Genomic DNA, 17,842 nt, shown 5'->3' with positions numbered 1-17,842 from the left:
TTATACAGTAGTTAAAAAGCTTTAATATTTTTATACATGTATTTATATATGTACACATTAACTTATACACTCGTAATGGTAAATCTGATGGAGGACGAGACAGGTGAAGTCTGCTTCTGCAACTAAAAGCTTCCACAGCAGATCATATAAAAGCCTTATCCATCACACACTTTCTCCTGCTGTGCTGTACACCCCTGCTTTACCCCCACACCAGGGCCCGACCCCCACATCCACTAACCCACGAGCATCCCGTATTAAAAGGGGCAATTCAGGGGAAACTCTGAAGATCACGACTGATGACCGAGCCCAGGTTCAGCCGATGGGCCCAGACGTGTTTGGTATCTGCTGTGTGCTTCTTTAATTTACAACGGAAAATACTAGGCTAACGTCGCTAACAAACACTGGACCCGGGACTGTCACCAATCTCGTCTTTGTAAACACACCCCCAAAAATGCGTCTCTCTCAAAACACATTCAGATCTTCTTTAGGTGGGCGTGGACTGACGGGCGGAGCTGTTTCTATAATTACAATGTAATAAACCTAAGAGCTTGTGTTCTTATAAAAGCACAGAAGAATGCATTTTAAACGGCCCGTTTACTTTTCCTTCAGGTTGACGTACGACAGTGTTGGCTTGTGTACCAAAAAGCAGTCTGGACTGAAACACCCCATATAACTTCAGAATAAATGGGCGGGGCCAAAATGCTGCAAACTAAATAGGCAGATTTGCTAATATGATGGACTCCGCGAAATCACAAATCTGTCAAATTCAAAGAGGGCTGTTAATGGAGGTCATTCAGCATGTATGAGAACAGTACATCCTAAAACTGTGTTTATTTCAGTTTACGTTCAAGTTTAAGAAAAAAAGAAAGAAAAAAAAAGGATAGTATTGTGATTGATTTCTGACCCCAGATTCAACTGATCGGTCAAAACATGTTTGGTATTGGACGCGTGTTCTTTAGCCTACAGCTGGTGATGCTAGGCTACAACTGCTAACAAATACTGGACTTAAGTATAAGAGATATAAATAAAAAGTGCCCATATGACAATATTACGGTATATGAGGGAGTACGGTTCTGTTCACCTACAACTATATGAGTCTCTGAGGTTCTAACCAGATTTAATTATCAGTATTATCGGTTGACAATTTCCCAGCGGTCGGGCCCGACTACACACCTGCCAGTCACTTATCCTTTCATCTCAGTCTTCTTCTCCTCCATATGGAGCTCAGCGCTTTACAACTCCGCTGTTTTGGTTTCAGTCGTTCTACAGCGGCACGCTGGCGGTCCTGTCGAGCAGTGCGGGAGAGAAACCAGTCATTTCAGTCAGCTTCTTCACAGTGTCTCCAACTCCGCTTCACGCTCTTACCGTAAATAACGCATTTAAAAGGATTACAAATATTGATATGCACAAGGAGCTTAACTTCTAGGCGTAAAACATTACTTACTGAATCAAAGCCAAACACTGCCTGCCAAAAGTTTGGGGACACATTGCTGCCCCCCCCCTCCCGAATTTATTCATGTCCAACAGCTTCAACATAATTATGCACACTAAATTCATGTATCTGGAATGAACATTCAACAGCACCAATGGTTTGGTTCTTAAAGTAATTACTACTGTAAAACTAAAAAGATGAAACGTAAACAGAGCCCGAGTTTGGCGGGTTTTGTATGAAACGCTCGGTTCTGGATAACTTTCCCCAGTCAGAGCTGGAGTTGTACAGTGGAGGTTCTAGATAAGCTCCTCCAGTCAGAGCTGTGGTTCTACAGTGGAGGTGAAGGGAAGCAGACGTCTGAAGCTCTAATAAAAGCTCCTCACAGAAAGTTCTTCACCTAATGGTGATGAAGACGCTGCCTGATGCCTGAGACACTGTTCTACCAGAGTTCTGAGAAGAGTTCGGCTCTAGAACCTGCTTTTAAAATCAGATCATTAAAATAATGGAGGGATACATGCTGCAGGGCAAATTATGGCCTGTATGTGTGTTGTAGTCATGGTGCACCTCCACTGTAGAGAAATCAGTGAAGCTCAGTTTCACTCACTGAGTTACGCAGAGAATTCTGCAAAAGTGGAGGAACTGTCTGTTAAACCACCTTTGGGCCCAAAAGTGTTTAAATATGTGCTTTTAAAACAATTACCGAAGCAAAACCTAAACTGACAATTTGAGAATGAATACACTGAAAGCATCAGCACACTGCTGCTTCATCACCACCACTACTGCTGCAGGGAGATTTTTGTACTAAAGAGAGGATGCAAGGTGTCCCCAAACTGTTGAAGAGCATGAATCTCGGAGTTCTGCTCAGACTCCAGAATTTTTGCATTTTTTTTCCTGAACACACAGACGAGGGTGAGGTGAGGGAAAACTTCTGCATCCACGACGCTTACTCTAAAACGGTCATATGCTCAGTGCTGTGAATACAAAATCAGAATCATTTCAGTGTGTAGACGCCATGGAGCTTCTAAGCAGTGGTGTGTGTTGGGTTTAGAGGAACGGGTTGGTGGAGGATCCTCCCGTAGGATATGGTCCAGCTGGGGCTCCACTCTGGAGAAAGAGAGAGAAAACAGTATTAAAGCAATCGCTCTACACTACATTTCCACTGTAGATCCTGTAATGACATTAAGACTGTTGGAGTCTTCTTTCTCAGCTTGAGGTTCTGCTCTTGGGCTGATCCTGCTAGGACAGTCTGATCTGGTCATGTTGGTCAGCTGTTCTTCTTGTACATGATTTGGTGGACAGTGGAACAGTGTCTGATCTCTAACTGTTCTGAGATCTGTTTAAACCCCTTCCCAAACTCCTCTGCATCGGCACCCTTCTTTCTGAAGGCCTCAGAGAGCTCTCTAGATCTGGCCATGATGGTGATCATCTTCACCCCTCACTTCAACCATCAAGATTAGACCAGAGAAACGTGTGAGGTTTAAAATCAGACTCCTCCAGAATAATCTGCATCTGTACCTGATGTTCTGCTCCTGAGTCTGATTCTAGCTACACATTTGAAGGAGTATTAAATGTATTTAGCGTAACTGAGTTTTTAAAATCTGATTAGTTATATTACTAACATCTCTTGATGTTGCTAAAACGGAAAGGACATCAATTTGCTTAAAAAACAATAAGTAAAATTGTTTCTATTATTTGTTTTTCTTCTTCCTTCTTCTATTTGGTCAAATGTGTCTATATCTGGGTTTCACTCCCAAATCACTGACTGTGATGAATGAACTTTATTTGAGCCATACAGAGCGTCCGAGCACTAACTGCCATAACTGCTCCCTAATAGGAGGATGCAGCATGTTTCTGGGTTGCAGTGGGCGATAATGACTGTACCAGCTTTTGTCAACACGAACATGCTATTGTCACCAAGAATAGAGAGAAATCTGACACCACAATAAAATCCTTTAATTGTCTCCAAAGCTCAGATGCACAGGCTTAAAAGAAAATTCCAGTAGAGATTCCATCTCTATTATACAGGTGATGGCAAAACCAGAAGCAATACAAGAACACAGAACCAACACAAACAACCCTGTTAACGGAGACATGGTCAGAATGAAGTCAATAATCATTAGTGCTCGTTTCATTCATCACACAGTCATGACCAGAAGGACTACATGGTCACACCACATTACTTTGAACCTCTGCACTTGTTTTGATCATAAAAATGCTGCGTCCACAAGACCACCAGCCCTGAGGACCCCTGCCACCCAAGCTGCTGCTGGGAGAAGGTACCAGAGCATCCGTTTCACCAAGACCAGAATTCACAACAGCCCCATTCCTAAAGGCTGTCAGATTACTGAACACACTGCTGACCTACACTAACATACAGCTGGATCAACAATCCAATAGCCACCACACACACACACACACACACACACACACACACACACACACACACACACACACACACAATACGGACAAAAGTATTGGGACACCTGCACATTTACCATTTCTTCTGAAATCAGGGGTATTAAAAAGAGCTGATCCTGCTTTTGTTGGAGTAACGGTCTACTGTCCAGAGAACACGACTTTCTACTAGATTTTGGAGCAGAGCATTGCACCCCACAGCTCAATGTTGGGGGGCTTTATACCCCTCTAGCCCACACCTGGCATTAGGCAGCACGGTGCCAATAGGATCAAGTTGGTTCTATTTTATTGGCAGTACTTCTCTACATGGCCTAGACAGCTAAAGTAGCTGAAAGCATTCATTAGAAGTGGCGTACACAAACTAGGGATGCACCGATTCAGCTATTTCAATTATGTTACGACACCAATACATAAACGTTGCATCGGGGTCTATACCCGATACTAGTCCGACAGCATCGCTGAATAGACATTACTTTATATAACAAATCAACACAGATAGAAATGCAGTAAACTGGCATTTCTCATTTATTAATTTGCATATGTAGTTCAGTCTCACACCACCAAATTAAAGTGAAAGGATCGATTCCATGGATCAGCCTAATTATTCGATAGCCAATCCAGCTAATATTGTTAATATCAGGACTGATATTCGATCCTAATATCGGATCGGTGCATCCCTACCGCAAACATTTGGACATATAGCGCAGACTGATCACACATCTCAGACAGCTGCTAATATTAGGCAGCTGGTCTTAATGGAGACGCCTATTGTATTTAATGCTCTGGGCTGGGTTGATCAACACAAACTGAGCCCCGTGTGTTTATTGCACTCTGTAGTTCTGTGTACTGGGCTGCCCACCACACCGCTGCTCCACAGGACCTGCAGAGCGACCTCTCGTTCCACTGCACAGGGGTCAAACTGAGGAATGAGCAGAAAACAACTTGACTTCAGGGTTCAGAAGGTCAGCGTCTGACTCACCATAAACGGGTTGCTGGACATGGCAGGTTGGCCATAGGTCATCGGAGGTTTGGCCTGGCCATATGCAGGGAATCCACCTGCAGGACAAGGAAAGAGAGTACATAAGCTTCTAATGTGGACAAAAGAAATGAACGATGTGGTAAAACGTCACAATACTTCAAGACGAAGAGCGCAACTGGAGGCATACACTCAGTGTAGTGTTGTCCACAGCCAAGTTTTAAACGACACCAGCCTCTTGCTTAAATGAGACTGACCGTTTAGTGCAGTGGCTGCTGCATAATTATGTCAGTAAGGTTCATGTGCAGCAGCTGCATTCTATAGGGACGCCCCGATCCGTCCCAGTGCCTCGAGATCGGAGGCCAATCCAGGCATTTTGAATAGATTGGGTATCGAATTAAAAGGTTCCAATCCTCAAGTTTTCTGTAGCACAGTGCCATCCGGCATCCTCCAGGCGCCATTAATAGACATGATAGTCAGCGCGTACCATTGGGCTGAGAGTAGGCCGGGGGCGGGATGGGGTGGAACGGCCCCTGGCCAGGGAAGGGCTGCTGGAACGTCCCGCTGAAGCTGGTTGGCAGGCAGTAACTGGGGGTGTTCCCAAAACCAGCCGGCATGCTCATGGACCCTGAGACAGAAAGAAACGTGAGAAACCAACAGACACCAGAGAGGGAGAACACACTTCATTCACTTATCCGTCCGTCTGCAGAGACGCAGGGGAGTCAGTGGTCACGCGACTAAAGCTGGTCTCCACCTGAAGCCGAGGATCTACCATTGGTCTGGAACGGGTTAGTAGACATCGGTTCGGCAGGCATTCCGGAAGCCAAGAACGGGTTTGTGGAAGGAGCAGCTGAAACACAGCAGAAAAAAGATTACAGACAGAGATTTGGGGGTGGGGGAATAATTAAAAAAAGATCCCACCATTAAAAAGGGTAACACATTTAAACATCTGGACATGTAAAATGTAATCTAATTAAACTAAATGTTTTTATAAAATTGAATTATTAGAAAAGCAAATTTAAAATGAATAAAAAACAAAATTAAATCTAGGACAACAATGTAAAACATGCCAAACCTGTAAAACCCTGTTGCATGCTAGGTAGTACTGGCTGAGGTGGGGCTGCTGCAGTCCCAGGCACAGCATCAAACACACTTCAGAAAAGTAAAGAAAACACACACTTATGAGACCTTTTTGAAGAGAATTCTGGCTACATTATTAATAATAATAATAATTTACCCCTGTGTAGCTTTCTGGGACGAGCTGAGGGCGCTGTCCAGTTCAGCAAGCGCAGCATAGCGGTCCTCACTAGACATGCCAGGCTGCGCGGTGGGCAGTGCCATGGTAGGCAGTGGGGGCACAGACACACTTCCTCCTTTAGAAACAGATTACACACCGTTTTTCTGAGTGCACAGATCTCACACACTCTGACCTGCAGAGAAATGCTGTATAAACACACGACAAAGCTGTAACTGCCCGAGGCCCGGGCTGGAGACTGGGGTATGTACCTGTTTGGGGGGGCTGAAGGGAAGGCTGAGAGTGGGATGATGATGGCAATGATGATGGTGGGGGGAAATGTTGGGACACAGTGGAGTTTCCAAACGCTTCAAAGTTGGCAAAGTCTGTGGTTGAACTGCTCGGAGCTACGAAACGCCACAGGTTGAACAAAAGACAAACGGATGAACACAAGTGTTGCGGTGTAAAACAGCCAGGAATCCTGCAGCTGTAGAAGACTGAACTTCTAAAAGAACAGGATTAGTCCAAGTTTCATGCTGGATAACAGTTGTGAGAAATGTGGAGGGAGGTTTACAGGGAGATCTTTAATGCTGATCAGCCTATTGGTGGTGGTGTTCTTAAGGCTGTATTTTACCCCATAAGAGCAAGGAGACAGACACTGACCAACATAAATGTCTATTAAATCAGCTGTAGGTTTTACAGGGCCATGCAATAACAGTATTAGATAGAGAGATAGATACTTTATTGATCCCAAATAATAAAAAAAAAAAACTAATATCTAAAGGAAAGTTATGTACTTATTTTATATAAAGATAGAGATTATTATTGTTTATTTATTTATATATATATATATATATATATATACACATATACACATACACACACACATATACACACAGTCATGCCCGAAAGTATTCATACCCCTGTCAAAGTTTGACTTAAATTTACTTTTATTTAACCAGAAGTTATATTTTTGCCTGGAAATGACACAGGCATCTCCCAGGAGATAACACGATGGTGTACAAGAGGCATCATTGTGGGAAAAAATATTTCTCAGCTTTTATACACATTTGAACAAAAAGTGGCATGTCCAAAATTATTCATACCCTTCTCAATAATTAATAGAAAAGCCTTTATTGGCTATTACAGCAATCAAACGCTTCCTGTAATTGCTGACCAGCTTTTTGCATGTCTCCACTGGTATTTTTGCCCATTCATCTTTAGTGATGAGCTCCAACTCTTTGAGGTTCGAGGGTCTCCTTGCCATCACCCTGATCTTTAGCTCCCCCGACAGATTCTCAATTGGATTCAAGTCAGGACTCTGGCTGGGCCACTGCAAAACATTAATGTTTTTGTCTGCTAACCATTTCTTCACCACTTTGGCTGTGTGTTTTGGGTCGTTGTCGTGCTGAAATGTCCACCGGTTCCCAAGGCCAAGTTTCTCTGCAGACTGCCTGATGTTGTTGTTGAGAATCTTGATGTATTGCTCTTTTTTCATGGTGCCATTTACTGCGATCAAGTTCCCTGGTCCATTGGCTGAAAAACACCCAAAACATTAGGTTCCCACCACCATGTTTGACAGTGGGGATGGTGTTCTTAGGGTTGAAGGCTTCTCCTTTTTTACGCCAAATGGTGCACACATCATTGTGGCCAAACAATTCAATTTTTGTTTCATCTGACCATAAAACAGAACATCAGAAGTCTTCTTCTTTGTCCAGATGAGCATTTGCAAAGGTCAAGCGGGCTTTTGTGTGCCTTTTCTGGAGAAGTGGTTTTCCTTGGCCTGCGTCCGTGGAACCCAGCAGTGTGCAGTGTCCGTTGAACTGTCTGCCTTGAGATGTCGCCACCAGCAGAGTCCAGATTCACCAGGATGGCCTTGGTGGTGATCCTTGGATTTTTCTTCACCTCTCTCACTATTCTCCTGGCCAGCACAGGTGTCACTTTTGGCTTCCGACCACATCTTCTGAGATTTTCCACAGTGCGGAACTTCTTGTATTTTTTAATAATACTTTGCACTGTAGCCACTGGAACTTGAAAACATTTTGATATGGCTTTATAGCCCTTTCCTGACTTGTGAGCGGCCACAATGCACAGCCGCAGGTCCTTAGTGAGCTCCTTTGTCTTAGCCATGACTGTCCACAAACCAACTGCAGAGAGCTGCTGTTTTTCTCCTGTTGAGTTGATTAAAACAGCTGTTCCCAATGAATCAGGGTAATTAGGATGCTTTAAAACAGCTTGGACTATTTGGAATGGTATAGAACTTTGGATTTTCCCATATACTGTGACAGTTTTCAAAGGGTATGAATAATTTTGGACATGCCACTTTTTGTTCAAATGTGTATAAAAGCTGAGAAATACTTTTTCCCACAATGATGCCTCTTGTACATCATCGTGTTATCTCCTGGGAGATGCCTGTGTCGTTTCAAGGCAAAAATATAACTTCTGGTTAAATAAAAGTAAATTTAAGTCAAACTTTGCCAGGGGTATGAATACTTTCGGGCATGACTGTGTGTGTGTGTGTGTGTGTATATATATATATATATATATATATATATATATATATATATATATATATATATATATATATATATATATATATATATATATATATATAGAGAGAGACATTTTTGACTGCATTTAGAAGGAGGGCATTAATAATAGCACTCATTTGAATACACATTTACATACACAGTAACAAACTGGTTCATAAACACATGGTCTAACTGGATGTCAGGACGAAATATAAAATAGAACATGAGCTCTTTAATTACCTTCCCCAAGGTAATTAAAATCAGTCATGTGACTTTCCTTTATTCACATTACACTATTTATTCAGTTAATTAATTTCCATCATAATATATGTTTTTATTCCCAACAATTTTTCTATTAAATGTTTATGTTATTAAATCATGTATTTTATTTAGTGTGTGAAAATCTGCATAAAAAGATCTGCAAGCAGAAATCCAGGTGACAATATGGGTCACGTAAAGAGTTAAAAGCCTGCCTGAGGATGATTATATATATAGTTGTGTGCTCTGGCCTACTTTAACCCCTGGATACCTCTGGAAGTAGCTGGAGCTGGAAAATGAGGAATGAAACTTTAACCCTTTGTATACTGGGGTATGTTGAGCATTACAGCACTTTGGTTGAGTCTGTTCCACTGGCCTACTTTACGGCTACTACAGTTACTTTTACACTTAATCACCCACTCAGACGCAGCACAAATCTGTAGGTTTATAAACTTGTTGATTTGGTCATAAAGTATTAACATTAGGTATAACAGAAGACACTGGTGGCTACAGCAGCACTAACGTAGGTGCACTAAGGTACCTGAAGGTCTGTTGAAATGTGCAAAGTTGGCAAAGTTTGAGGTTCCAGCAGAGTGAGACGGCGGAGCCGCAAAGATATCTCCACCCAGATCAGACAGAAGGTCAAACTTCTTCTCCTGCAGGGCAGCCTGAGACTGCGCACGGCTGGACGCCGGAGACTGAGGACATTAGAATAAGAAAAGAGGCGAGAAGTGAATGTTCTGAAGCTCAGATTCATTACAGCTCCATGTCAGCCAGACGCGTGAGAGACTCTTCCTTAATAAGGAGAACTTCACTGCATTACAATGGCCCAACAAAGCTCCTCTGTGCAGCGCATCAAACTCATCCAGTAATCAACACCATTACTGCCATTAACATCACCTGGACTTGATCACAAGCCGTGAAAGACAGTCTCTAGACTCGTTTATGTCGTTTCAGACACCGTATGGCTCACTGTTCTGTACACTGCATGTGTGTGTACAGGTAAAGTTACCTGGCTGGATGGAATCTTGTTTAGGTGCAGTGTTTTGATTGGCTGGGGCAGGACCTCCGGGGTGCTGCTTGTGCTGCTCGCTGAGGAACCAGAGATGGAGGCCTGAACCGAGGCCAGAACCTTCGCCTGTTCTGGAGGAACATACCTGCGTGTAAAGTACAGAGTTACAAAGCGGTCAGGGTGCCCTCAGTTATCTAGATTCCTGCGTTGAGACTTTTCAGTTGCCGGTGCTTGGGGCAGGTTGTAATGTGGTTACGGATATTAAAACCATCGCAGAGCCCATATCTGAGCTACAGACCTATTAAATTTAATCCTTATCACCCTCTAATCTCCTTTTTAATCTGAAATCAAATCGTGATCTTTGCAGTGCAGTGTTTACAGACGATTTGCAAAAATGAATGGAATCGGTTTATGTAGAAACTATCTTCAATCAGCAGCTTCAGGATCATGCTGATGCTCCACTGCCTGAACTAAACAGGGAGAACAGCGTCTCCGTCATTCCCACTCCGGGCCGGAGCGCTGCTGCTGCTACTGCACTATGGAGGTTTGGTGGTGGAGCTGCAGGAGGAGAACCTCTCTCCAGAACTGCTGTGTAATGCTGCAGAACCCATAGTGTCATATAGCAATAGGGTACAGAAGCCTTTCATGGACTGTGGCCTTTACATGTTTGCGCAGGTCAAATAAAACGTCCAGCTTGAACATTAAACTATTTATAACTCTGCGGTAAAGGGGGCTCATTATGTCCTTTTCATCTACCCTCAGCTGTTAAAGCAAGCTGCTGTTGTGAAGAGCGAAAATGACTCACCACCTCTTCTTTTCATACTTCTCCTGAAGAAACTCCTTCACCTTCTGAGGCTCACGGAAGTCCGGCACAGCAGAGCTCCGGTCATCATACAGCCCGAGCCAGATGTGCTTACACACCTGTACACAGAAACCAGGGAGAGGAACAATCTAGAACCTGTGTGTCAGATCCACAACCTGTGACACCTAGGCAACCTCCCTAGCAAGAGGGAGAGTTTTAGAGCACTCAGAGAGCCAATTTCATCTAGTTTGATAAAATAATCCACAATTTATTTTAAAATATCCTTCAGATGGATTTGTAGCAGGTCTCAGTAAACCCACTATACCACTGAAATACAGTGAATACATACAAGTGGAGGGATGCATCACATGCTAGGGGAATACAGAAATATTAATAAATTAAAAATGCACATAATTATAATACAATTGAACTTAATATTCTAAACCTGATGCAGTCACATTCAGATTGATGCTTTTTACACCAACAGTGTACAATGTACCTCATTGCTGTGCTTCTGTAGGAACTCGATTTCCTGCTGTGTGAAAGTGGTCATAGAGATGGACTTCACTCTGTGCGGTGGGTTGAGCCCTCGTCTGAAACACAAACAAACACAAGGGCAGAAAAATAAGAAAGGAGCTCAAACTAAAGACTGCAGGACACCAGGAGCACAGCAAGACAGGAGAAACTCAACAGCTGTTGAGAGAACAGTGAATATCACCAGGTTAAAGCCTTAAAGCTTTCAAAAGGTAGAGTACCCAAAAAAACAATACCCGTCCAAACAGCATTGCGTTTACATTTACAGCATTTAGCTGACGCTCTTTTCCAGAGCGACTTACAAGGTTACTCATATTACAAAGACGGGCCAATGCAGTGTTAGGAGTCTTGTCCAAGGACTCTTATTACCGTAGCACAACACAGTCACCCAGACCGGGAATCTAACCCCAGTCTCCCACATGGTGTAGCTGCTCACTGGCAGGTAGTGGTGTTATCTGTTGTGCCACACCAACCACCGTATTATTCCTGTAGATCGCACAGACCCAACACCAAGTATGAGGATGGATGGTATGACCGAGCATGATGTGAAGATGGAGGACGGGTGCGTCTGGCGACGGGGACGCAGGATAGTTTGGGAATAATTGCGGACTGTGATGGCTATGATTGGGCACGACTAGTAACAGGAGCAGGTATGACTGGGCACTGGAAGGGCATAGCTGTGGTTTGGGGTGGGTACAGCCCGTGGGAATGGCTGTGGATTGGGGTGGATATTGTTGGAGACAAGATGGGGATAAAGATGGGAATGGGGACAGTACAGAATGGGAGCGGGTAGCTACGGGGCAGGATGTGGAGGGGGATGGTTGCATATAGGGCAGGATGTGGAGGAGGGTGGGTAAGGATATGTATGTTGCTGCAGTCAGCAGAAATTGCAGGATGGGAGATGGAGGAGAATAAAAGAAAGAATCTGATCCCGTAACAGATCTGTCCTGAAACCACACACACACACACACACACACACACACACACACACACACACACACACACACACACCCACCCACACACACACCCAATTGGAATGTTAGTTGCGTGTCTTTCTATAGGGTAGCCAAGTGTTTGAGTCGTTTGAACAGGACAGCTCAGTTTAATGAGCAGCAGATTTTAAAGAAAGCATGATTAGCTTCATTTGCCTTAAATACACCAGCACAACGTTCAAACAAACATACAAAGGAATCCATTGTAGCGGTGTTCTCCAGCTAGTGCTGTCTAATTCCTCTCTACATGACCACACGCCAAGCCCGATCTGATACCCTTACCCAGGCTCTGAGCTTATACAGCGCAATCCTGAGACCCACCCAGCTGTAGTACAGCAAACGGGTGCGTCACACACGGGTGTGTACCTGCTGATAAGGTTTACTGCTCTGTAAGCTGGGCGCAGTGATCTTCTCAAAAGCAGACAGAGATGACAACGAGGGATATGGTGCAGTTTCTCAACCCAAGAACACGACAGTACCCATCATCTACTGCCGCAAAACATCCTCAAACTACTGAACACTTACAGATATGCAAAAATCAGAACGGTATTTATATCCTGAGATGTGATCAACACAGAGATGGAGGTGATCTAATTAAACTCACAACTGAAGAAATATCTTTAATCATCATTTATAAAATGGAATTAATAGAAATATTACATAGAAATAAAATAAGTAGAATCAGACTCAGGAGCAGAAGATCAGCTGCAGATGATCAGAACATGGTTGGAGAGGATTATGCTGGAGGAGTCTGGAGTCTGATTTAAACCTCAGACGTTTAGTCTGGTCTGATCTTGATGATTGAAGTGAGGGTGAAGATGATCACCATGGTCAGATCCAGAGAGCTCTCTGAGGCCTTCAGAAAGAAGGGTGGAGATGCAGAGGAGTCTGGAGAGGAAGGGGTTTAAACAGATCTCAGAAAAGCCGCTGTTCCATTGTCCGCTAAATCATTTACTACAAGAGGAACAGCTGCCAGTTAGGGCTGAGCAATATGTAAAAATATAATCACGATACTAAGACTTTTCTTATTAATTGATATTTATTACAATATTGTCATGCAAACAAATTTTGTAGATACTTATATATATATATATATATATCAAATATATCACATACTCTCCTATACTGACTGTACACATTTTTCCTCAATTGTATTTTCTACTCCATCCAATTAAACAATTAATTAAAACACACAGTTGGTCAATATTCTTTAAGTACTACCAACGGTTAAGCTCTAGCTAAGCTAACAAAGTTGGGGCACAATTAAAATGTGGATTTTTTGGGAATAATGTTTTTTTTTAAGCTAATAAAGTCGCAAAGTAATGTTTTACAGCGTTAAATTAGTTTGTCCCCTTTATTTATATAAAGGAGACAAAAACTAAGCTTTCATTGTTTTTTCAACAAAAAAAAAAATCCGCCTTGCAGCAGCAGGCATGGAGCATGAAGGTGGAGCTGTCTTGGTGTGGGGCTGCTTAGCTGCAGCAGGGTCTGGCGAGCCCTCCAACATAGAATCCACTATAAATTCTTTATTGTATCAGAGTTAGCTTGAGGAAAATGAGACCATCTGTCCAAAAGCTGAAACTGCATGATATTGAAGGAGGGAAATAAATAAATAAATAGGATTTCAGTAAATTCACCAAGGAACGGCTCAAAAGAAATGGAAGGCTCTGGAACGGCCAGCTCGAAGCTTAGAACACCTGTGCAAACCCTAAGGGAAGAGCTTCCCTTAGCCAGTAGAATTACTTAAATGTGTTGCATAAAATCCTTCAAGCGTTTAACTTTGCTAAGAGAAAACAGTAAAGAGAAAACAGTGAGTGATTTACAGCCTTTTCTGTTTCCATGACAGTTAAAAATAACCAAAGCGGAAAATAACGGCCGATAAGAACAGCTGCACATTCATATAGCGATAATTCTTTCACATACTGGTTTTCATGCGGCCGAAGTGCCTGTATCTCATATATATATATATATATATATATATTTTCATAATTTTATTTATAAAAATTTAATTAATTTAAAAAACATCCTTTTTCAGCTCTTTCCAGGACAGGAACCTAGAGCAAGGAGTGCCTGCCAGTCAGTGAACAGACCAGCCCACACAGAAGACTTGTGGACATGGAGAACGCCTCCCACCACAGACCGGAAACTCCCAGTTGCAAAAAATCTCAGTGCCATCAGAAGCGTCCCGCTGCAGGTAAGGCATGGTAACACTGTGTGGAGCGGCCAGGATCTTAAACTGGAGCTCAAACTGAACGACGGTCAAATCTGTACTCTCTTAATAACTGTAGCTCATTTAGATGGTCTAGAGGATTTTCTCCCAGATACACTGTTGCCTTCAAAAACCTCTTACGGGCCCTGGGCGGTCCAGCGGACTATTGCGCCGGCACTGTGATAAGAGGGTCGCTGGTTTGAATCCCGATCATGCTGCTAGCCATCAGCAGCCGGGAACCCCAAGAGAGCACAACTGGCCTTGCACTCTCTAGGGTGGGTAGATGGCACGCTCTCTCTCTTGCTCCCACATCACTGTAGTGCAGTGCTGGCCGGCGCTGACCGTCACTGGCGCCTGCTAGCCGGTGCGTCAGTGCCTGGTGACGTCACATCGGCAGCAGTTCAAAAAAGGTGTGCCTGGCTGCGCACGTGTCAGAGGGGGCGCGTGATGGGGTGGAAAGAGAATACGTACGGGTTGGGTAACTGGAGAGCTAAATTGGTGCGAAACCGAAATTAATTAGAAAGGAAAGAAAAAAAAACAAAAAACTTTTGTTTCTCAGCGTTAGGGTGAGGTTTTGGGCAAGACTCCTAACGCTACATCAGCCCACCTCTGTAATACCAGTTACCTTGTCAGGCTCTGGAGCCTTAAACGTTAACATGTGTGATTCAGATCAGCTAAAATTAACAGCTCTGACGCCGTTTAAAGAAAACAGAGAGAAAGCACATGCAGTTAAGCACAGCACTGAGGCGCTTTACACACCGTTTTTTTTTATTATTTTCTCTTAGACAAAATTAGGAGGCCTCAATTATAACTCTATACACCAGCATTAAACACTAACAAACTCAAGATTCATTAACCAGGAGCTGGCAGACACGTGCAGTTACGGTCAGAGATGCTGGAGACAGGCTCGCATCCTCACTGACGTTCTCCTCACTCTGGCTGGTTACATCGGTTCCAGGCCGAATAAACAGATTCTCTGATATCATGCTTTTAAAAGTTAGACTCGAACTCAGAGTGTGAATCAACCGGACGTGGCTCTCAGAAGACATGAACACAGCTGTGTGACCAGTGTGTATCATTGCTGCCCAATGGAAAATTACACATACACCCCCCAGCCCCAATTTGAACCCTGTAGAAACTCTGTAGAAGCACTGTTAATAATCCTGAATGAAGATACACAGAAATTCACTGGATACTAAAACTATAACTACAATTAACTACAATAAACCATTAGTCTATTCTAACTAGCTAAGGTTTATTTGGGTAAATAGCAAAGCACTTTGTAAGTCGCTCTGGATAAGAGCATCTGCTAAATGCTGTAAATGTAAATGTATATTTTACATGAACTTCTATTGCAAGTTCGAGGCATTTTTGCTGTCGAGTCACTATTTTAGAAATGCATGTTTTTCATTAGACAGTGCGGCATATATGTAAAACTACCTAAATAATACAGCAGGTAGGATAATCTGATGTCCTTTTAGGCTAATATCACAAGATCATACCGCCTTTAAATCATCAGAATATCAAGCAAGTCATATCAGGAAGCTAAAATACACTGAAAAAAGAAAAATACACGTAAAAAAGTAAGGATATGCATATACGTGAGCCGCCGAACAGCACGTATTGAAGGACAACGTGCACAACCGATCCGTTTTAGTCGTGGCATGTGCTCGGATGGGAATTTCTGAAAGGTATGAAAACCCAGGCTTGGCTGTACCCGTTCTGTAAGGTACCTGCTGCGGGACCGTGCCACGGTCCGACCGTCAGCGAAACGACCTGCCAACAGAACCCAACAGAAGCGAGATCCCCTGTAACTGGGCCGATCGTGATCCTGCTTAGGTCATCGCCAACCTAAAACGACGTGCGTCTCCGCAGTCGCTCAATCAGACTCTGACTCATCTCTCCGACGTCTCCGGCGTTCCTGGGTGGCGCACCTGACATACCACAGCAACCCCCTGGGAGCGGTCTGGCCACAGTGACACTGCCAGGAAGTGGAAACCACTTACGCTGCTGTTTTTCAGGAAACACCACGTTTGAGTCATAATCTGAGCTTTTGGGTCATAAAAGAGGGGAAAAGGGAAGTTAAAAGTAGAAGAGATGATTTTTGATTTTTGTTTTAGTTATGAAAAATTTAAATATGCAAAATTAATATGCAAAAACATAATTGCAGTAATTAAGTTGTGTGTTTTTTAAGTAAGTTTTTTTTTTATTTGAGGATTAAAAGTATGTATTGATTAGATGAACATGGTGCTGAAGGGGAATTTGATGATATGCAGGCCTTCCTCAAGAACAGCTTCGGAAACGGTTAAGCTAAGCTAAGCTAAGCTAACTAGCTAACGAAGTCGGGCACAATCAAAATGAGGATTTATGAGGAATAATGTTGTATTTTTAAGCTAATAACGTGCTGAAGTAATGTTTTACAGCGTTATGTAATTGTTTTAAAAATTCTATATGTATATAAAGAGGGGAAATAAAGCTTTCGTTGTTTTTCGAATTTTTCCGTTCCACCTTAAATGGGGCGGCAGTTGCATTCTGGCGCCTCAGGCGCCAGAATGCAACTGCCGCCCCATTTAAGGTGGAACGGAAAAATTCGAAAAACTACCGGTGCTTACACGAACGTCCACGCAAAAATAAAAGAAATGAACCCCCAAACACACACCATTTACCCCTTAACCCCCGTCTACTCACAATATGCCCGAGCAGGTGGTGCAAACGAAGGAGCCCACGGTCATGTTGGCGTATGTGGGTCCTCTCTGGGCGCAGTCGAAGCAGCTCCGGTTGGGCGGCAGAGTCAGCATCTCCCGCAGAAGCTTCAGGTGCTGCTCCTCTTGCCGTCGTTTCGCAGCCATGGCTCAACCTCAGGAAAGGCTTCAGGGAGGGGATCAGGACGGGGTAGGGGGACAGGTCAGGCTTCTACAGCCCCAAAACCAGGGGGACAACGCGGGGGCAGAAGGGCTGGAGCCGCCAGGCACGGCCATAAACACGCTCTGCTTCTAGCTCTACCACTGAGGCCTTTATGGGGCTGCGTGTGCTGCCCACTAGAGGATGGGAGTGAACTGTGGCTGGTTTGGAGGTTAGCTGTTGTACTGAAGATAGATTTATAATACTTAATAATCAAAGTCACATTAAGCATTTATTTAGTATTCAAACCGAACCTACATGTGTCTTCTGAGGATGTGAATTATGGTAAGACTGAACTGAACAGCTATTTTGCACTATGACTATTTGCACACCTGTACAGATGTTCTTTTCTGTAAATATATTTTCAGCTCTTTATTACCTTTAGTACTTTTTACTTTTTTAATTTATCCCCTACCCTGTTTATTGTTTAGTGTCATTTTCCTTTAGTTTAAGACTGTAAATAGTCTGTGTTCTGTGTTTTTTGTTACTTGTCATACGTGTTGCTCTCACCAAGACAAATTCCTTGTATGTGTAACATACTTGGTG

At 43.2% G+C, this 17,842-nt stretch overlaps 1 protein-coding gene across 2 annotated transcripts; it reads right to left on the bottom strand.

The window, feature by feature from the left end:
- agfg1b (ArfGAP with FG repeats 1b) lies at positions 1-17,439 on the bottom strand. 2 transcript variants are annotated; one of them, XM_072668298.1, is made up of 12 exons: positions 17,084-17,439; positions 11,160-11,253; positions 10,664-10,779; positions 9,859-10,003; positions 9,388-9,544; positions 6,330-6,464; positions 6,061-6,196; positions 5,899-5,975; positions 5,578-5,673; positions 5,311-5,451; positions 4,827-4,903; positions 1-2,536 (listed from the first exon to the last, which is right to left on the bottom strand). In XM_072668298.1, exons 1-12 carry the CDS (start codon positions 17,242-17,244, stop codon positions 2,477-2,479), a joined length of 1,395 nt encoding a protein of 464 aa, XP_072524399.1. In that variant the 5' UTR covers positions 17,245-17,439; the 3' UTR covers positions 1-2,476. The 2 variants fall into 2 exon arrangements, with proteins under 2 accessions (XP_072524399.1, XP_072524400.1); XM_072668299.1 differs by lacking the exon at positions 6,330-6,464.
- Between the last annotated feature and the right edge of the window lie 403 nt (positions 17,440-17,842).

Source organism: Salminus brasiliensis, chromosome 23 (genome assembly GCF_030463535.1).
Source record: "Salminus brasiliensis chromosome 23, fSalBra1.hap2, whole genome shotgun sequence".
In the NCBI taxonomy this organism is placed as follows: Eukaryota; Metazoa; Chordata; class Actinopteri; order Characiformes; family Bryconidae; genus Salminus; species Salminus brasiliensis.
This window is presented reverse-complemented; position numbering and strand designations above follow the sequence as displayed.